Source organism: Galeopterus variegatus, unplaced genomic scaffold, assembly GCF_000696425.1.
Source record: "Galeopterus variegatus unplaced genomic scaffold, G_variegatus-3.0.2 Scaffold5995, whole genome shotgun sequence".
NCBI lineage: Eukaryota > Metazoa > Chordata > Mammalia > Dermoptera > Cynocephalidae > Galeopterus > Galeopterus variegatus.
In genome coordinates this window covers 33,594-47,625 of record NW_007732106.1, presented here as the reverse complement: position 1 = coordinate 47,625, position 14,032 = coordinate 33,594, and the positions used below count along the sequence as shown (strand labels likewise).

Sequence of the window (14,032 nt, the reverse complement as noted above, 5' to 3'; positions counted from 1 at the left end):
ATGTGCCAGCAGGACACCCACGTGGCACGAGGCCTCTGCCCTGGAGACCCAGCCACACTTCCTCCTTCCTGGCTGGGGGCTGTGCAAGTGGCCATGGGTCTGGGGATGAAGAGTCCTCACCTGGCTCCTTTTGTTTTTTGAGCTCTAGAGGAAACGTTGCTGGTTTTCACAGTAAGGAGAGAAATCACCATAAAGTCTTATGGGTCTTTGAGAGGGAAACAGCAGGGAAAGCCCTTGGGACCCCAGAGATCCTGTGTCCATTCTTCATTTCCTTGTCGTTTGTTGGTCACCTCCGCAGGGTCCCGCCTGACCTGTCTATTAATGTGCTGCTCCACCTGCTGTTCTCTTCTCAGGGCGGAGACCTTTTTGATGCCATTACTTCCACCAACAAATACACCGAGCGAGATGCCAGTGGGATGCTGTACAACCTGGCCAGTGCCATCAAATACCTCCACAGCCTGAACATCGTCCACCGCGACATCAAGCCCGAGAACCTGCTGGTAAGTGGAACTCTGACTTCGGGGCACCCTGAGTTCCAAGCACTGATGAGTGAATATGGATTATTTTTTTCTTTTTTTAAAAAATTTATCTTAAAGGCTAGTTTCCAGCAGGCCTTCGGTATCTAACTGGAAGCTAGCCTTTTAAGTTGACCTATGAGTTAATGTGCCCTTAAGAGCACCTGACTTATTAGCAAATAAAAGCAGGGCACAGGGGTAGGAACTAGAGTTCCGAAAGTCTAGAGCTGTGTTAACACCTTGGGCCAGGACAAGATAGTGAGAAGGAGTATTTGCACGTAGGTTATTCATCCACAGCACTTTTCTGTTAGAAAGTTTTACTTGGAAAAAAAGGAAGCGCTTTTACACCTTCTCTTAGTCTCTGAACTTTACATCTCAATAATATGATCTAAAACTTGAGAGAAATAAATTTAAATGGATTTTAAAGACACCAGCCCCTCAGCATAAAAATAATCATGAAGAACACTGATTTATCCTTCTCCCCTTCACAACTATTTGGCTTGTGTTTGCTGAACTCCATATCTCTGGGAAACATTGAGAGTCCTCCCCGCAAGCAAATAAGGGCCCTTTCCTATCCCAGTTATTAAGGGGACAGTTTGGAAAGAAGTGAGGAGGCAGGGACTAGGCATGGGAGCTGTCACTGGTAAGAGTGGAAGAAATTTTGCTGGTTCTTCATGCCAGAATTTTAAAGAAATGTATTTCATTTATATATTCTTCCTCTGAAGATGCTAGTTTTTTTACTTTCATTTTCCACCCCCAAGTATCACGTATAGTATGTGACCCCTGTTAGTTTGCCCATCTCTCAGAAACGTGGGAATTGATGATTCTCTTTCCAGAGCAGTGTTTCTCCAGGGGTGGTCCAAAGACTCAATGCATCAGAATTACTCCCAGATGCCTGTTAAAAATGCAAATTTCTGGGTCTGGATGCAGCTCTAGCAAATCAGAATCTGGTGACTGGTGACAGGGTGCAGAAATCCACATTGCAGCCAGCTTGCCCAGGTATCTGAATGCATGCTCAAGTTTAAAAGCACATGAGCAACCCAACTTCCACTACACAAGGGAAAGCTAATAAGATCTGCTTTTGTGGAGAACCAAGTGCTCTGCTCTGTGCTAAGTCATTAATCCGTACAGCAACCATATGGGGTAAGTTCTATTATAGTCCCATTGCACAGGTAAGGAAACTGGGTCCCTAGAAATTATGGAGAACCATCTAAGTGCCCTGCTCTGTGCTAAGTCATTAATCTGTACAGCAACTATATGGGGTAAGTTCTATTATAGTCCCATTGCACAGGTAAGGAAACTGGGTCCCTAGAAATTGAATGACCTGCCCAAGGTTGAAACAGCTTATTGTAGAAGAGCCAAGATCTCAGCTTAGTTCCAAACTACCACAAAGCCCAGACTCACTAGACTACAATAAACATGAAAAGGGAGAGGTTGAGTGCTTGCTACATGCCAAGGACAGTGAGGGAACAAGAGAGACACATGCCTTCATGGAGTTGATATTCAAGCAGGAAAGATAGGCATTCAAGAAATAAACATGCACACAATTAGTTAATTGCAATTACGCTGGTAATCTTGCAGCTACTGGCTAAGGAAGGCAGCTGAGGTCAAATGACCGAGCTCTGACCTAATGGCACCTCAAATTCCACATTTCCGCAGCAGCCTAAACGTTCCCTTCTGCACAGTGGCCTCCATGAACGGCAGCAATTTTCTCTCGTCCGCATTCATTATTCCTGAATTATGGAGGATGGTCTCATGGGAACAGACTAACAAGTGGGCCTTTGTTTAATAATTTCTCTGAGCTCCAAAACTTCCGTAATTGAAAATTAAAGTTTCATTTCCCCTCCCCCTTTCCTTTGGCAGTTCCGTTTTGTGCACCCATTGTTCACTCGCTGCTCGCCAGAGCGTTATCTATTTCTGTAAATGCCATCAATGATTACACAGCAGTCTGCTTTTACTAAAATTACAATTTGCAGGACACTTTTTAAGTATTGGGCTCATTCTAACATCTTTCACTGCAAATTACCCAAAAATTTTTTTAAAAAGTTTTATCCTTTTTTCTTTTGTTTCCGCCTAATTTAAGCATCTGAAATATACAGGGAAATCTTTGCAGTTGTTTATAATATAGGTTCAAAATATGTACATGAAAAACTAAAGAGATTCTATTCATTTTTATGGTAATTTTTTACTACAGAGGGGAGGAGTTGGTGAACTCTGCAGGGATAAATCTATTACAGGATAAAATAGAAGAAAAGAATAAGGTAAACAAAGTCACTAATTGCACATGAGAACTCTGTAAATTTCATATTCTGTTGAGCTTCTGTGTGAATAAGACAGAAACACATGGGAAGTACAACTTCACACACTCAGGATTTATGGTCAGACAGACAAAAGTTCAAAACCAAGTGCTTCACTCTTCCAGTGGCTGGTCTTATGACCTTGAACAAGTTACTTAACTCCTCGAGCCACCTTTAAAGGGATTTTATGAAGATAAAGAGATAACACATAACATTAATTCCCTTCCTTTTATTTCCCTTTATTTGTAATAAAAATTAAATTATCCCTGGAAATAAAACTGCTTAAAAACAACACTATATGCAGTAAAAATCATTTTTCATCTTTTTCTGACATTGCTTTTAAAATTTTACTATTTACCCATGCACGGATTTTCTACTTTGTGGCAAAATGCGGAGCTGTAGACTATTTTTGAAAAATGCTATGATAAAGTTAATAATAAAAGATTTGTATCGATTTGCTTACTACAGCTAAACTTACCAAATAAATAAAAAGGCCTCACCGCACACTTTGCTTTGCTGTTTTATTAGAAGACCTCAAAATCCTTCTAAATTGTTAGACTGCTAACAAGATTTTTGCTAGTTAATGATTAATATTTGTTATAACTAGCAAGTGTTTTGTAGAAATGTCTAATTCAGCTATAAAATTCATTTTATGTGGTATAATTATATATATAGAAGTTTTAGCATTTTTTTATTTTTAATTCTTATAGAATAATATAAAAATATAGTTTGGCCTCAGGGTTCTATATCNTTAAAAGCACATGAGCAACCCAACTTCCACTACACAAGGGAAAGCTAATAAGATCTGCTTTTGTGGAGAACCAAGTGCTCTGCTCTGTGCTAAGTCATTAATCCGTACAGCAACCATATGGGGTAAGTTCTATTATAGTCCCATTGCACAGGTAAGGAAACTGGGTCCCTAGAAATTGAATGACCTGCCCAAGGTTGAAACAGCTTATTGTAGAAGAGCCAAGATCTCAGCTTAGTTCCAAACTACCACAAAGCCCAGACTCACTAGACTACAATAAACATGAAAAGGGAGAGGTTGAGTGCTTGCTACATGCCAAGGACAGTGAGGGAACAAGAGAGACACATGCCTTCATGGAGTTGATATTCAAGCAGGAAAGATAGGCATTCAAGAAATAAACATGCACACAATTAGTTAATTGCAATTACGCTGGTAATCTTGCAGCTACTGGCTAAGGAAGGCAGCTGAGGTCAAATGACCGAGCTCTGACCTAATGGCACCTCAAATTCCACATTTCCGCAGCAGCCTAAACGTTCCCTTCTGCACAGTGGCCTCCATGAACGGCAGCAATTTTCTCTCGTCCGCATTCATTATTCCTGAATTATGGAGGATGGTCTCATGGGAACAGACTAACAAGTGGGCCTTTGTTTAATAATTTCTCTGAGCTCCAAAACTTCCGTAATTGAAAATTAAAGTTTCATTTCCCCTCCCCCTTTCCTTTGGCAGTTCCGTTTTGTGCACCCATTGTTCACTCGCTGCTCGCCAGAGCGTTATCTATTTCTGTAAATGCCATCAATGATTACACAGCAGTCTGCTTTTACTAAAATTACAATTTGCAGGACACTTTTTAAGTATTGGGCTCATTCTAACATCTTTCACTGCAAATTACCCAAAAATTTTTTTAAAAAGTTTTATCCTTTTTTCTTTTGTTTCCGCCTAATTTAAGCATCTGAAATATACAGGGAAATCTTTGCAGTTGTTTATAATATAGGTTCAAAATATGTACATGAAAAACTAAAGAGATTCTATTCATTTTTATGGTAATTTTTTACTACAGAGGGGAGGAGTTGGTGAACTCTGCAGGGATAAATCTATTACAGGATAAAATAGAAGAAAAGAATAAGGTAAACAAAGTCACTAATTGCACATGAGAACTCTGTAAATTTCATATTCTGTTGAGCTTCTGTGTGAATAAGACAGAAACACATGGGAAGTACAACTTCACACACTCAGGATTTATGGTCAGACAGACAAAAGTTCAAAACCAAGTGCTTCACTCTTCCAGTGGCTGGTCTTATGACCTTGAACAAGTTACTTAACTCCTCGAGCCACCTTTAAAGGGATTTTATGAAGATAAAGAGATAACACATAACATTAATTCCCTTCCTTTTATTTCCCTTTATTTGTAATAAAAATTAAATTATCCCTGGAAATAAAACTGCTTAAAAACAACACTATATGCAGTAAAAATCATTTTTCATCTTTTTCTGACATTGCTTTTAAAATTTTACTATTTACCCATGCACGGATTTTCTACTTTGTGGCAAAATGCGGAGCTGTAGACTATTTTTGAAAAATGCTATGATAAAGTTAATAATAAAAGATTTGTATCGATTTGCTTACTACAGCTAAACTTACCAAATAAATAAAAAGGCCTCACCGCACACTTTGCTTTGCTGTTTTATTAGAAGACCTCAAAATCCTTCTAAATTGTTAGACTGCTAACAAGATTTTTGCTAGTTAATGATTAATATTTGTTATAACTAGCAAGTGTTTTGTAGAAATGTCTAATTCAGCTATAAAATTCATTTTATGTGGTATAATTATATATATAGAAGTTTTAGCATTTTTTTATTTTTAATTCTTATAGAATAATATAAAAATATAGTTTGGCCTCAGGGTTCTATATCGAGACTATGAATGATTTATTTAACTCTTAAGTGTTTGGTCAAGTCAAAGTATTTTAAAGGGAAATATGATTTGAGTTACAGTGATATTTCTAGCCACATTTAGATGAAATCTGAGAACTGATCCAATAAAAATACTTCATAAAATTATTATATCATTATTAAGGCTTTTTTCCTAAGTTAATCATGCCAATGATTTGACGTGGTTCTTTTTGCTTGTTGTCAGGCCTGTGCTTAATAATTACATGGATGAGTGACAGGTGGATGACAGAGGGGATGAGATGCATGAGTGAGTGAATGAGTGCTACTTCTTCACAGAATAGGGGACAGAGCTGACAACACAAGCCCAGGCCATTTCCCAGCTCATCTATTACATGGAGGACTCACGCTGGCCTCAGTATAAACCTCACTGAGTGGGGAGAGAGCGCAGTGTTGCCCCAGCTGCACTTATACATAGAACCACTATGCGTGTATGTGTGTGTGTCAGGAAAGTTTATGACTAAAGGAACTATGTTGGCTTTAAAAAACAAAAAACCTCCAATATATAATGCCTTCAGTTCACATGAATCACCACTAGATGGCAAGCTTGCACCCTTGAAAGCAAAAATCATCAGTAGCAACTTGTGTTTCTTCTAGGGAGCTGGGCAGGCCTTTTAAAAATGTATACACAGATTCCACCGCCTAACAAAAATTAAAGTCTGTACAGGCAAAAATATAACTTACATCACTAGTTTAATTATTAGACTCCAGAAATAAACACATCAATTTTCTTCAAATGTAAAAATTTATGTTTAAAAATCTCTTTCCACCCAAACTCCCCAATACTCTCCAGGAAAAAGCAGTTTCTCAGTGAAACTGCCTCTCTGGGTCAGAAGTTTTCTTTCAGAAACTCTCTGCCCAAGCGTTTGTGCCTGCTGCTGGCTGCCTGTCAAAATGACATGCGCAGCTCATGCTGCTCATTTGCGTTTAATGGATTATATCCAGCAAGTGATCGCCCCAAGTGATGATCATAGGCTGTGCTCTAACTCTTCTTAATTTCCAATTCAAGAAAACACCAAGCTCACAATAGTGGATTTCCTTCTGCCTTCATCACACGACTCTCAATCCCAAAATAAGTCTATTTTGTCATAACATAGCCAACTACACTGTTAGACAAGGCAAGTGACACAAATAGAGTGTATCTAGAGGTCAGGGACAAAAATGCACTTGGGTAGATTTGTAGTCAATCCCCTATACTATGAACTTGAGCCACCAGAGTGTGTCTATTAATGGACTGGGGATTAGCAAAAGGAAGGGAGCTAGTCATCTTCCACAAGTCTGTCACTAGCCCTGCCACAGTCAGTATTACCAGTGACTTGAAATGAAGATGTATTAACCAAGTGACAGAACTGAGATCCAAAAATATCTGGCTCTGTAAGGGTCCAAAATTGGTTAGATGGAATTTAACGAGAGGTAAACATAAATCTCTTTGAACTAAGTGGTTTTGCCATACTTGTGTTATTGATGATTACAGAAAAACAGTAATGGGAAAACTTGGCCTGACTAGAGGTCAAAAGGCTATTCATTGACCTGCAAAAGGCTTTTAATTCAGTGTGAGTCTCAGTGTGACATGGCTGCTAAAAATACTGATGTGACCTTAGACTTAATTCACTGAAATGGTGTTGCCATCAGAGTCCTGTGCCTTATTCACACCACATTACCCTGTATGGTAACACATCAGGGGTTCACCTGGTGTTTACCTGGGGAAGGGATGGCTCTGTGAAGCATGGTGGCTGTCATCAGATATGTAAAAGGCTGCCAAATGGAAGTCAGGAGAACTTTTTGTGCTGTATTTGAAAGTGCTGAACTAAAACTAAAGAGAAGACCTTAATGGGAGAGAGATTTGGAATTAGCATAAGAAAAATCTTTCTGACAATTACATCTGGGTTTGAAAATTAAATGGCCTTTATTACACATAGCTTATAGTCATTGTAAGTGTACAAGTAGAAACGGAATGATCCTTTTTGTGGGTGTTTAGAAGAAAATTCTGCTCTGAATTTGGATGAAAGTTGATAGAAAACAGAAGACAAACAATATTTTTTCTGATATGTTATTTAGTACAATAATATGCCAGTTGCTGTATTAAGCATTTACTGAAGGCCCTTCTTGTTCAAGGACCTGTGATTCTATTAGGGAGACAAGGACAGGAAGGAAAAGTGTCATTTTGGCAGGTCTGTGTCTGTCTGCTCCACTACTCATCCTTCTTTCATTTAGGGCTTAAATAATATAATTCCTTTTTTTTTTTTTTTTCCTTACCGGTAAGGGGATCGCCACCCTTGGCGTGGTGTCGCCCGCACCGCGCTCAGCCAGTGAGTGCACCAGCCATCCCCATATAGGATCCGAACCCACAGCGGGATCCTTACTGGACTAGCAAAGATTAAAAATAATGTACAGTATTGGCAATATTAGATGGATACCAGTTATCTCTCATGTGCTGGTGGAAAAGTAAGTTGGTAGAACCTGTCTGAAAGGCAATTTGGTAATATATAACCAAAGCCTTAAATAATATGTGCACTCTGAAGCCGAGTAATTCTACTTCTAAAATGTAACCTCAGTGGGAAACACTAGATATGTATACAGGGATGTGTGTGTGTGTGTGTGTGTGTGTGTGTGTGTGTGTGTGTGTGTGTGTGTGTGTGTTCATCTCAGTGTTTTCTAGTGTGGGGAAAACCCAGTATACATTAAAACAACTTACCTCAGGGTACCGATTAGTTAAATAACAGCAGGATGGTGTGGCAGGAGAAACTACTGGTTAGACTCATGGACTCTGAATTATCTGAGTTTAAGTTCTGGCTCTGTCACTTGTTAGCTGTGTAACACTGGACAAGTTACTTAACTTAATTACTGAGCCTCAATTTTCTCATCTACAAAATATTGGTGAGAATACTTGAGTGATGGTGAGGATAAACGGGGCAATGCTCATGAAGTCCTCATCGTGATGCCTGGCTTATCCTGTGTGCTCAATAAATGACAGCAGAGTCGTTGGTGGGATTATTATTATGGTGCATCCATATAATGGAACATGTAGCAGCCACAAAAAATAATGACATAAATATATGCTTATTCACTCAGGAAAACATTCAGCATGTATTGTCAAGTGGAAAAAGAGGAGCAGGAAAGAGAGAGAAAGCAAGCTCTAGAAGTCCGTGCCCCAGAATGCTAACTCTGGTTGTTTCTGAGTATAGAGATTATAGGTGAATTTAGTTCCATTTCCTCTACAAGGATTTGTCTTCTCTAATTTTTGTACAATGATATGTTGGCTATTAATCGTGTGACAAAAATGTAATAAAATTTAAAAAATCACAATGACCTTGAGTTCCCACAGTTTTGGCAAAAGCCTAGGATGTACGATTTCTAACAAAATCTGGAATGTGCATGTTTCATGTATCTTACTGCAGCTGCATGGAGCTCCTTTTTAGATAGTTTCATGACTATTTTAAATTGAGGGTGAGAATCAGGTTTCCTGGTGTTTCCATTCACTTCTCCATCTTCCCAGATATCTACAGTGTAATACTTTGAAAAGTGGTTGTATTTTTTTCTTTAGTATTGTTACCTCTCTTTGGATTTACTCCTTTCTGACTTCTGTACATCTTTTGTTATTTTTATTATTTTATTTAACTTTTGATTTTATAAATATTTTACATAAAATGGTTTTTTATTAGAGTTTACTTTTTTCCAGGAGATCTAATTCAAAAGTATGTGGACCATAAAGTGCATTTTACAAACTAACCCCTTGCTTAAATATTGTTACACTTCACATCTTAAAGATTAAAGATTTAAATTTAATCCATTTTCCTTAGAAAGCATCATAAAGGCCATGTACCAGGCTGGAGGAAAATCAATGTCTTTTTTAATGGATACCATATATGTTAAAAAGTAAATTGACCTTTATTCATGGCTTTGTCCATTTCATGCCACTTTTGTTCAATTCTATTTGGTGAAATAATTTTTAGTATCTATCGAGCTCCTCCCTGAAAACTGTTTCAGTGGTTACTAATGATTCATTAGCCATTGTTTCAACAGGGTTGTCCTTGAATTCACAGCAACATTGAGAATTATGTTTGTTCCAACACATCTGTTATATTAGTCAGCTTTTAGTTCTCTATTATGGGAATCTCAGAAACCATTTGACTGGGTTCAAGTTATCTGTGAATTTTCATAATATTTTATGGCCACCGGCTGCATTTTATGACTATATATTAAATGTTTTATTTTTTCAAATAACTTTTCCAAATGGTCTCAGTTTCCCATCCAAGGAAAATCAGGCATATGCCCAAACATCTACTGTTCAGCAAGTTACAGCTAGTGTGAAACCCCAAATAAATGAAAAAGAAACAAAAATAAAAGTCTTCTTTAAAAAAGAAAAATCCCGTGTAAAATACCAGTGTTCCCAAAAATCTGCATACCTGACCTTTTATTGAATCTTTTCTTAGTAGGACATGGCTTCAGCTTTTAATTGGAACCTTTTTCATAATTGTTGCCATTTAACACATTTAGTCTGTCAAATCATGGAATGTCTTTATAGCCATATAATAAACCCTAGAGAACAACTTCTCTGACTGTAGCCATCTGCAATGATCACAAGAGCAGCTTACAAAATACTGACAATCTTTACGGTAATAGGATACATATGGCAGCCCACAATTATGTGTAGCTGCATTCAATTAGTGTTGTACAATTACACAGTTTTATTGCTTAGTTAAAACAGTGAAAGCACTACATACTGGGTAATTTGCACTAATCCCCGTCTCTTTAATAGCCCCTCAGTGTTTAAAATGTGGGGGAACATCTATAGTATTTAAAGGGCCTAGGATGAGCATTAAATGATATCTCATGTTGTGAATACTCCTTGAGTGACAATTAATGTACTCCCACTTCATGTGTGGGTCATGTTTTATAGAGACTTTAAAATACAGTTATAGCACCAAGTGCTCCTTACACCAGAACCCTGCTTGCTGGCTCAGGCTGTCCAAGCCTACCTTTGCAGGCTGCTACTGTCCATTCTGAAGGATGGTGAGGATGGTCAGAAACACTGAGGAACAAAGTCAGAATTGGTTCAGAGAGGAGTAGAAGCCAAGGACTTGGCCTTTTAAATGTGAACTTGTTAAAAGCCTTTCCTACTTCCTAACTTTTAATTACAAACTTAGTTCAAAGTGAATTTATAGCTGCCATTTGAAAAAATACTTGCTAGAGATGGTTTTGCGAAGATGTGTGTGTATGTGTGTGTGTGTGTGTGCATGTGCACACTTGAAACAGATGTATTTAGCAATCTGATTTTTAACCAGTTTTAATTACATCTTCAAGTGGCCTCTCTCATGCCCCTCTGTAATTGGCTGGGTAAGAGATGGGGGTGAATGCAGCTCAAGTTGCAGCAGGAGCCCACGGTGAGCACCAGCGTGAGGAGGCTCAGGAAAGGGGCTCTCCCAGTGCAGGAGGAGAAACACCGGCATGTTCTCCGTCCTTCTCCCAAAGTGTTGACAGAGAAAAACCCAAAGTAACCTTGTTTCCTGCCCTGCCTGACAGTGAGTTCAACAGAATTTCAAATTAGAGGCCTAGACATTATTCACATGTGAAAACATGTTGTTGCAGCATTGCTAGTGGACTCATGTCTAGATATGTTTTCAATTACATGGGATAGGCCTTTGTCTCTAAGCCCTCACTGTCTCTCCTAAACATCACTTGAACCTCTCTATGTTCATGAAAATTCTACTGTCCGGTTTTCAAAGCAAAAGAAAAACATTGGACAAATTGTTAAAGAGAGAGAAAAAGAACATTAAAATTATAGATTGTGTGTATTTTATTTAAATGGGTTTGGGATTTTTAGCAGTATTATTACTTTTAGGTGCCCATTTTCTTTATTTTAGGTAGGATTCGTAGTGGGTTTTTTTTCTTAGTTATTGAAACTTTGAATGATATTTCTTATCTGTATTTAATATAATTGGTGTACGGCTATATGTTAGATGGAATTCCTATGAAAATGGAGATGCTCAAAAATAAAACCTTTGCCACATGTAAGAGAATTATGTGGTCATACTCAAAACTAAATGGGACTTATGACCGGCTCCATCAACATCTGCTTTTGTCCAACTTTTGAATAAAATTAGATGACATAGATACTACATTCAGAAAAAAGCTACAGAATTCTTGCATAAATGGAGTCGAATAAATCAAAATCTGTACAACCTCACAAAGCACACATCATGAATGTTTGGACCTAACAGAACATCAAAGCAAGAGATTATTTTTCATTTTAGAAAGGTTATTGGTAACAAAACGGAATTAAGGAAGTAAACAATTCTTCTCTGTTTGGGAAATAAACTAGACAAACTATTAGATGTTTCCATCTCAGATTTCTTTCCATGAAAAACATTTGCTTGTCATTTGGATGACCACAACAGCTAACGTGCTAAGATTAAGACTATAATTTAGGGATTTCTTTTGCCTGAGAGCATTTAGGCTGGTGACAATATTGTGTTTTGCAGTTCTGATGCCTCAAAGCCTCTAACTCTGACCAGATTATAGTGACCAGGGCTGGACAGCTTCTTCATTAAGTAGGGAGGACAGTGTCCATCCCAGTGACAACTGGGCAAAGCCACATCTGTGAAGGACACGTGGTTGTCTTTGCCCTAAAAACCCAAGTGCATGTGACCTCACAGGTCTTTGGATGCCTCCCCCTGGGCAGTCCAGACTTGGTCATGACCCAGAGCCCTTGGGGAGAAGACCCTATGTTATGAGTGACGAGAATATAAAAGAATATTTTCAGCCAAGAAAAAACACAGTCTTTCCAGAGAGGAGGATGTAACTGCCTGCCTGCCTCTGCCAAAGCACTTGGATCCAAAGGATCACTGCTGATATTGCAGCTTAGCTGGCCAAACATCTGCACTCTATCCTGCAGAAATGCAGAGCTAATCTACTTGTTCCAAAAGAAGGCAGACATGGTGAGTGAACAGTAGCGGCGCTCCTGGTGTGGGGAGCTGCATTTTGCTGTGTAGGAGGTTCAGTCTGCTGCAGCGAGTAACAAATGGTCACAGAGTGATAACAGAAGAACAAGTAAGCCTCAACTTGCTGAACGAATCATTTTGATGTACATGGAAAAGTTCACCATTTCCTTGAGGCGTCTCCTAAAGATTGCCCTAGCTGGAAATACTAACCTTTTACTGTGGTTTTCTTTTCTTTATCTCATCGATTCCAACAGAGGGCACCGAATTCTGAATGCCCTTTGATCGTTTCTTTGAAACAAACGTTGTCTGGGATACTTTTTAGAGCAGATCCACTTGGTTTGATCATGGCTAGAATTAAAGGAGTCTAAATACTTGCCTAGAGTCACAAACATCCTTTTCTTGATTTGTTGGGTGAAAGACTGGATACTTTTACTGCCTTAATAAGGAAACCTGGACAGAATACCTACTCTGCACCTGATAAATCTTTCCAAATTGCCACAGGTGAAATGAAATGTTAATATCCCTTTCAATTATTAATAAAAATATATAAATAGGTCTTATTAGGAATGTGCAGCACTGAAAATAAAATATTTTAGTATATGTGTAGGGGTTTTTTTGCTGTTGTTCAGTTACTGAAGAACTGCATTTTTAAGGCTTCTTTTGTATTGGAATGAAAAGATAATTATTTTCATAAATTGGAGATACTGCACTAGAGGCTTTCTATACTTCATTTTGTTATGCAAATCAATTTTAATTGTAGAAAACATCAAATATGGATAAGCAAAAGGAAAAACACTTCCATAATTCCGCCACCAGAAACACCAACACTGTCCACCAGACACACCAACACTTTGTTCTTTCAGACTTTTTTCCTTGCACCTATTTATTTTCTTTACTAGACATTTTATACAGACCAGCCTGAAATCTGCTGTCCTCATTTCCCAAACAGAATTCATTTCAGTTAATACAAACCTACATCACCATTTTGATGGTAATATAGCATCCACTATGAATTCTCATTTGCTAGTTATTTGTCATGTTTCCAATTTTACAGTCATCTAAAGAAAGAAACATATCTTGTATATATATCTTTGTATAATTGCCTTATTTTTTGTACTTTTTAGACATTAAATTTAAACCACAGTGTCCCTCAATTCTTCAAGAAAAGGCTTTTGAGTTCTTGATTTTAAGGTGATTGTACTTTTTACTTTTATTTCAGGTGTATGAGCACCAAGATGGCAGCAAATCACTGAAGCTGGGTGACTTTGGACTGGCCACCATTGTAGATGGCCCCCTGTACACAGTCTGTGGCACCCCGACATACGTGGCTCCAGAAATCATTGCAGAGACTGGGTAAATGCTTCTCTTATGTTTAAGTGCTATGCTTGCAAAAGAAGTAGCCTGCTTCAAGAATAAGAAAAATAGTGCTGCATGTCCCATCCGGGCAGAATTAGCTACCAGGTTTCTTTCGCCCCCCTTTTTTTTTAAACTTTTGCAGTGGGAGCCATTTTCTCTGTTTTCCCAATCAAGTTGCCAATTACTGCAATCTTGTTTAAGGCATCCATTTGGCCTTTGTTAGAGGCAG

The 14,032-nt window shown here is 38.3% G+C and overlaps 1 protein-coding gene across 1 annotated transcript in view; it reads left to right on the top strand.

The window, feature by feature from the left end:
• DCLK1 (doublecortin-like kinase 1) overlaps positions 1-14,032 on the top strand; it is a 69,600-nt gene that overhangs the window by 32,956 nt on the left and 22,612 nt on the right. Inside the window, exons 7-8 of the mRNA XM_008590325.1 lie at positions 354-500; positions 13,667-13,800. Coding sequence (XP_008588547.1) covers positions 354-500; positions 13,667-13,800 — 281 coding nt within the window. The remainder of the gene's footprint in view (positions 1-353; positions 501-13,666; positions 13,801-14,032) is intronic.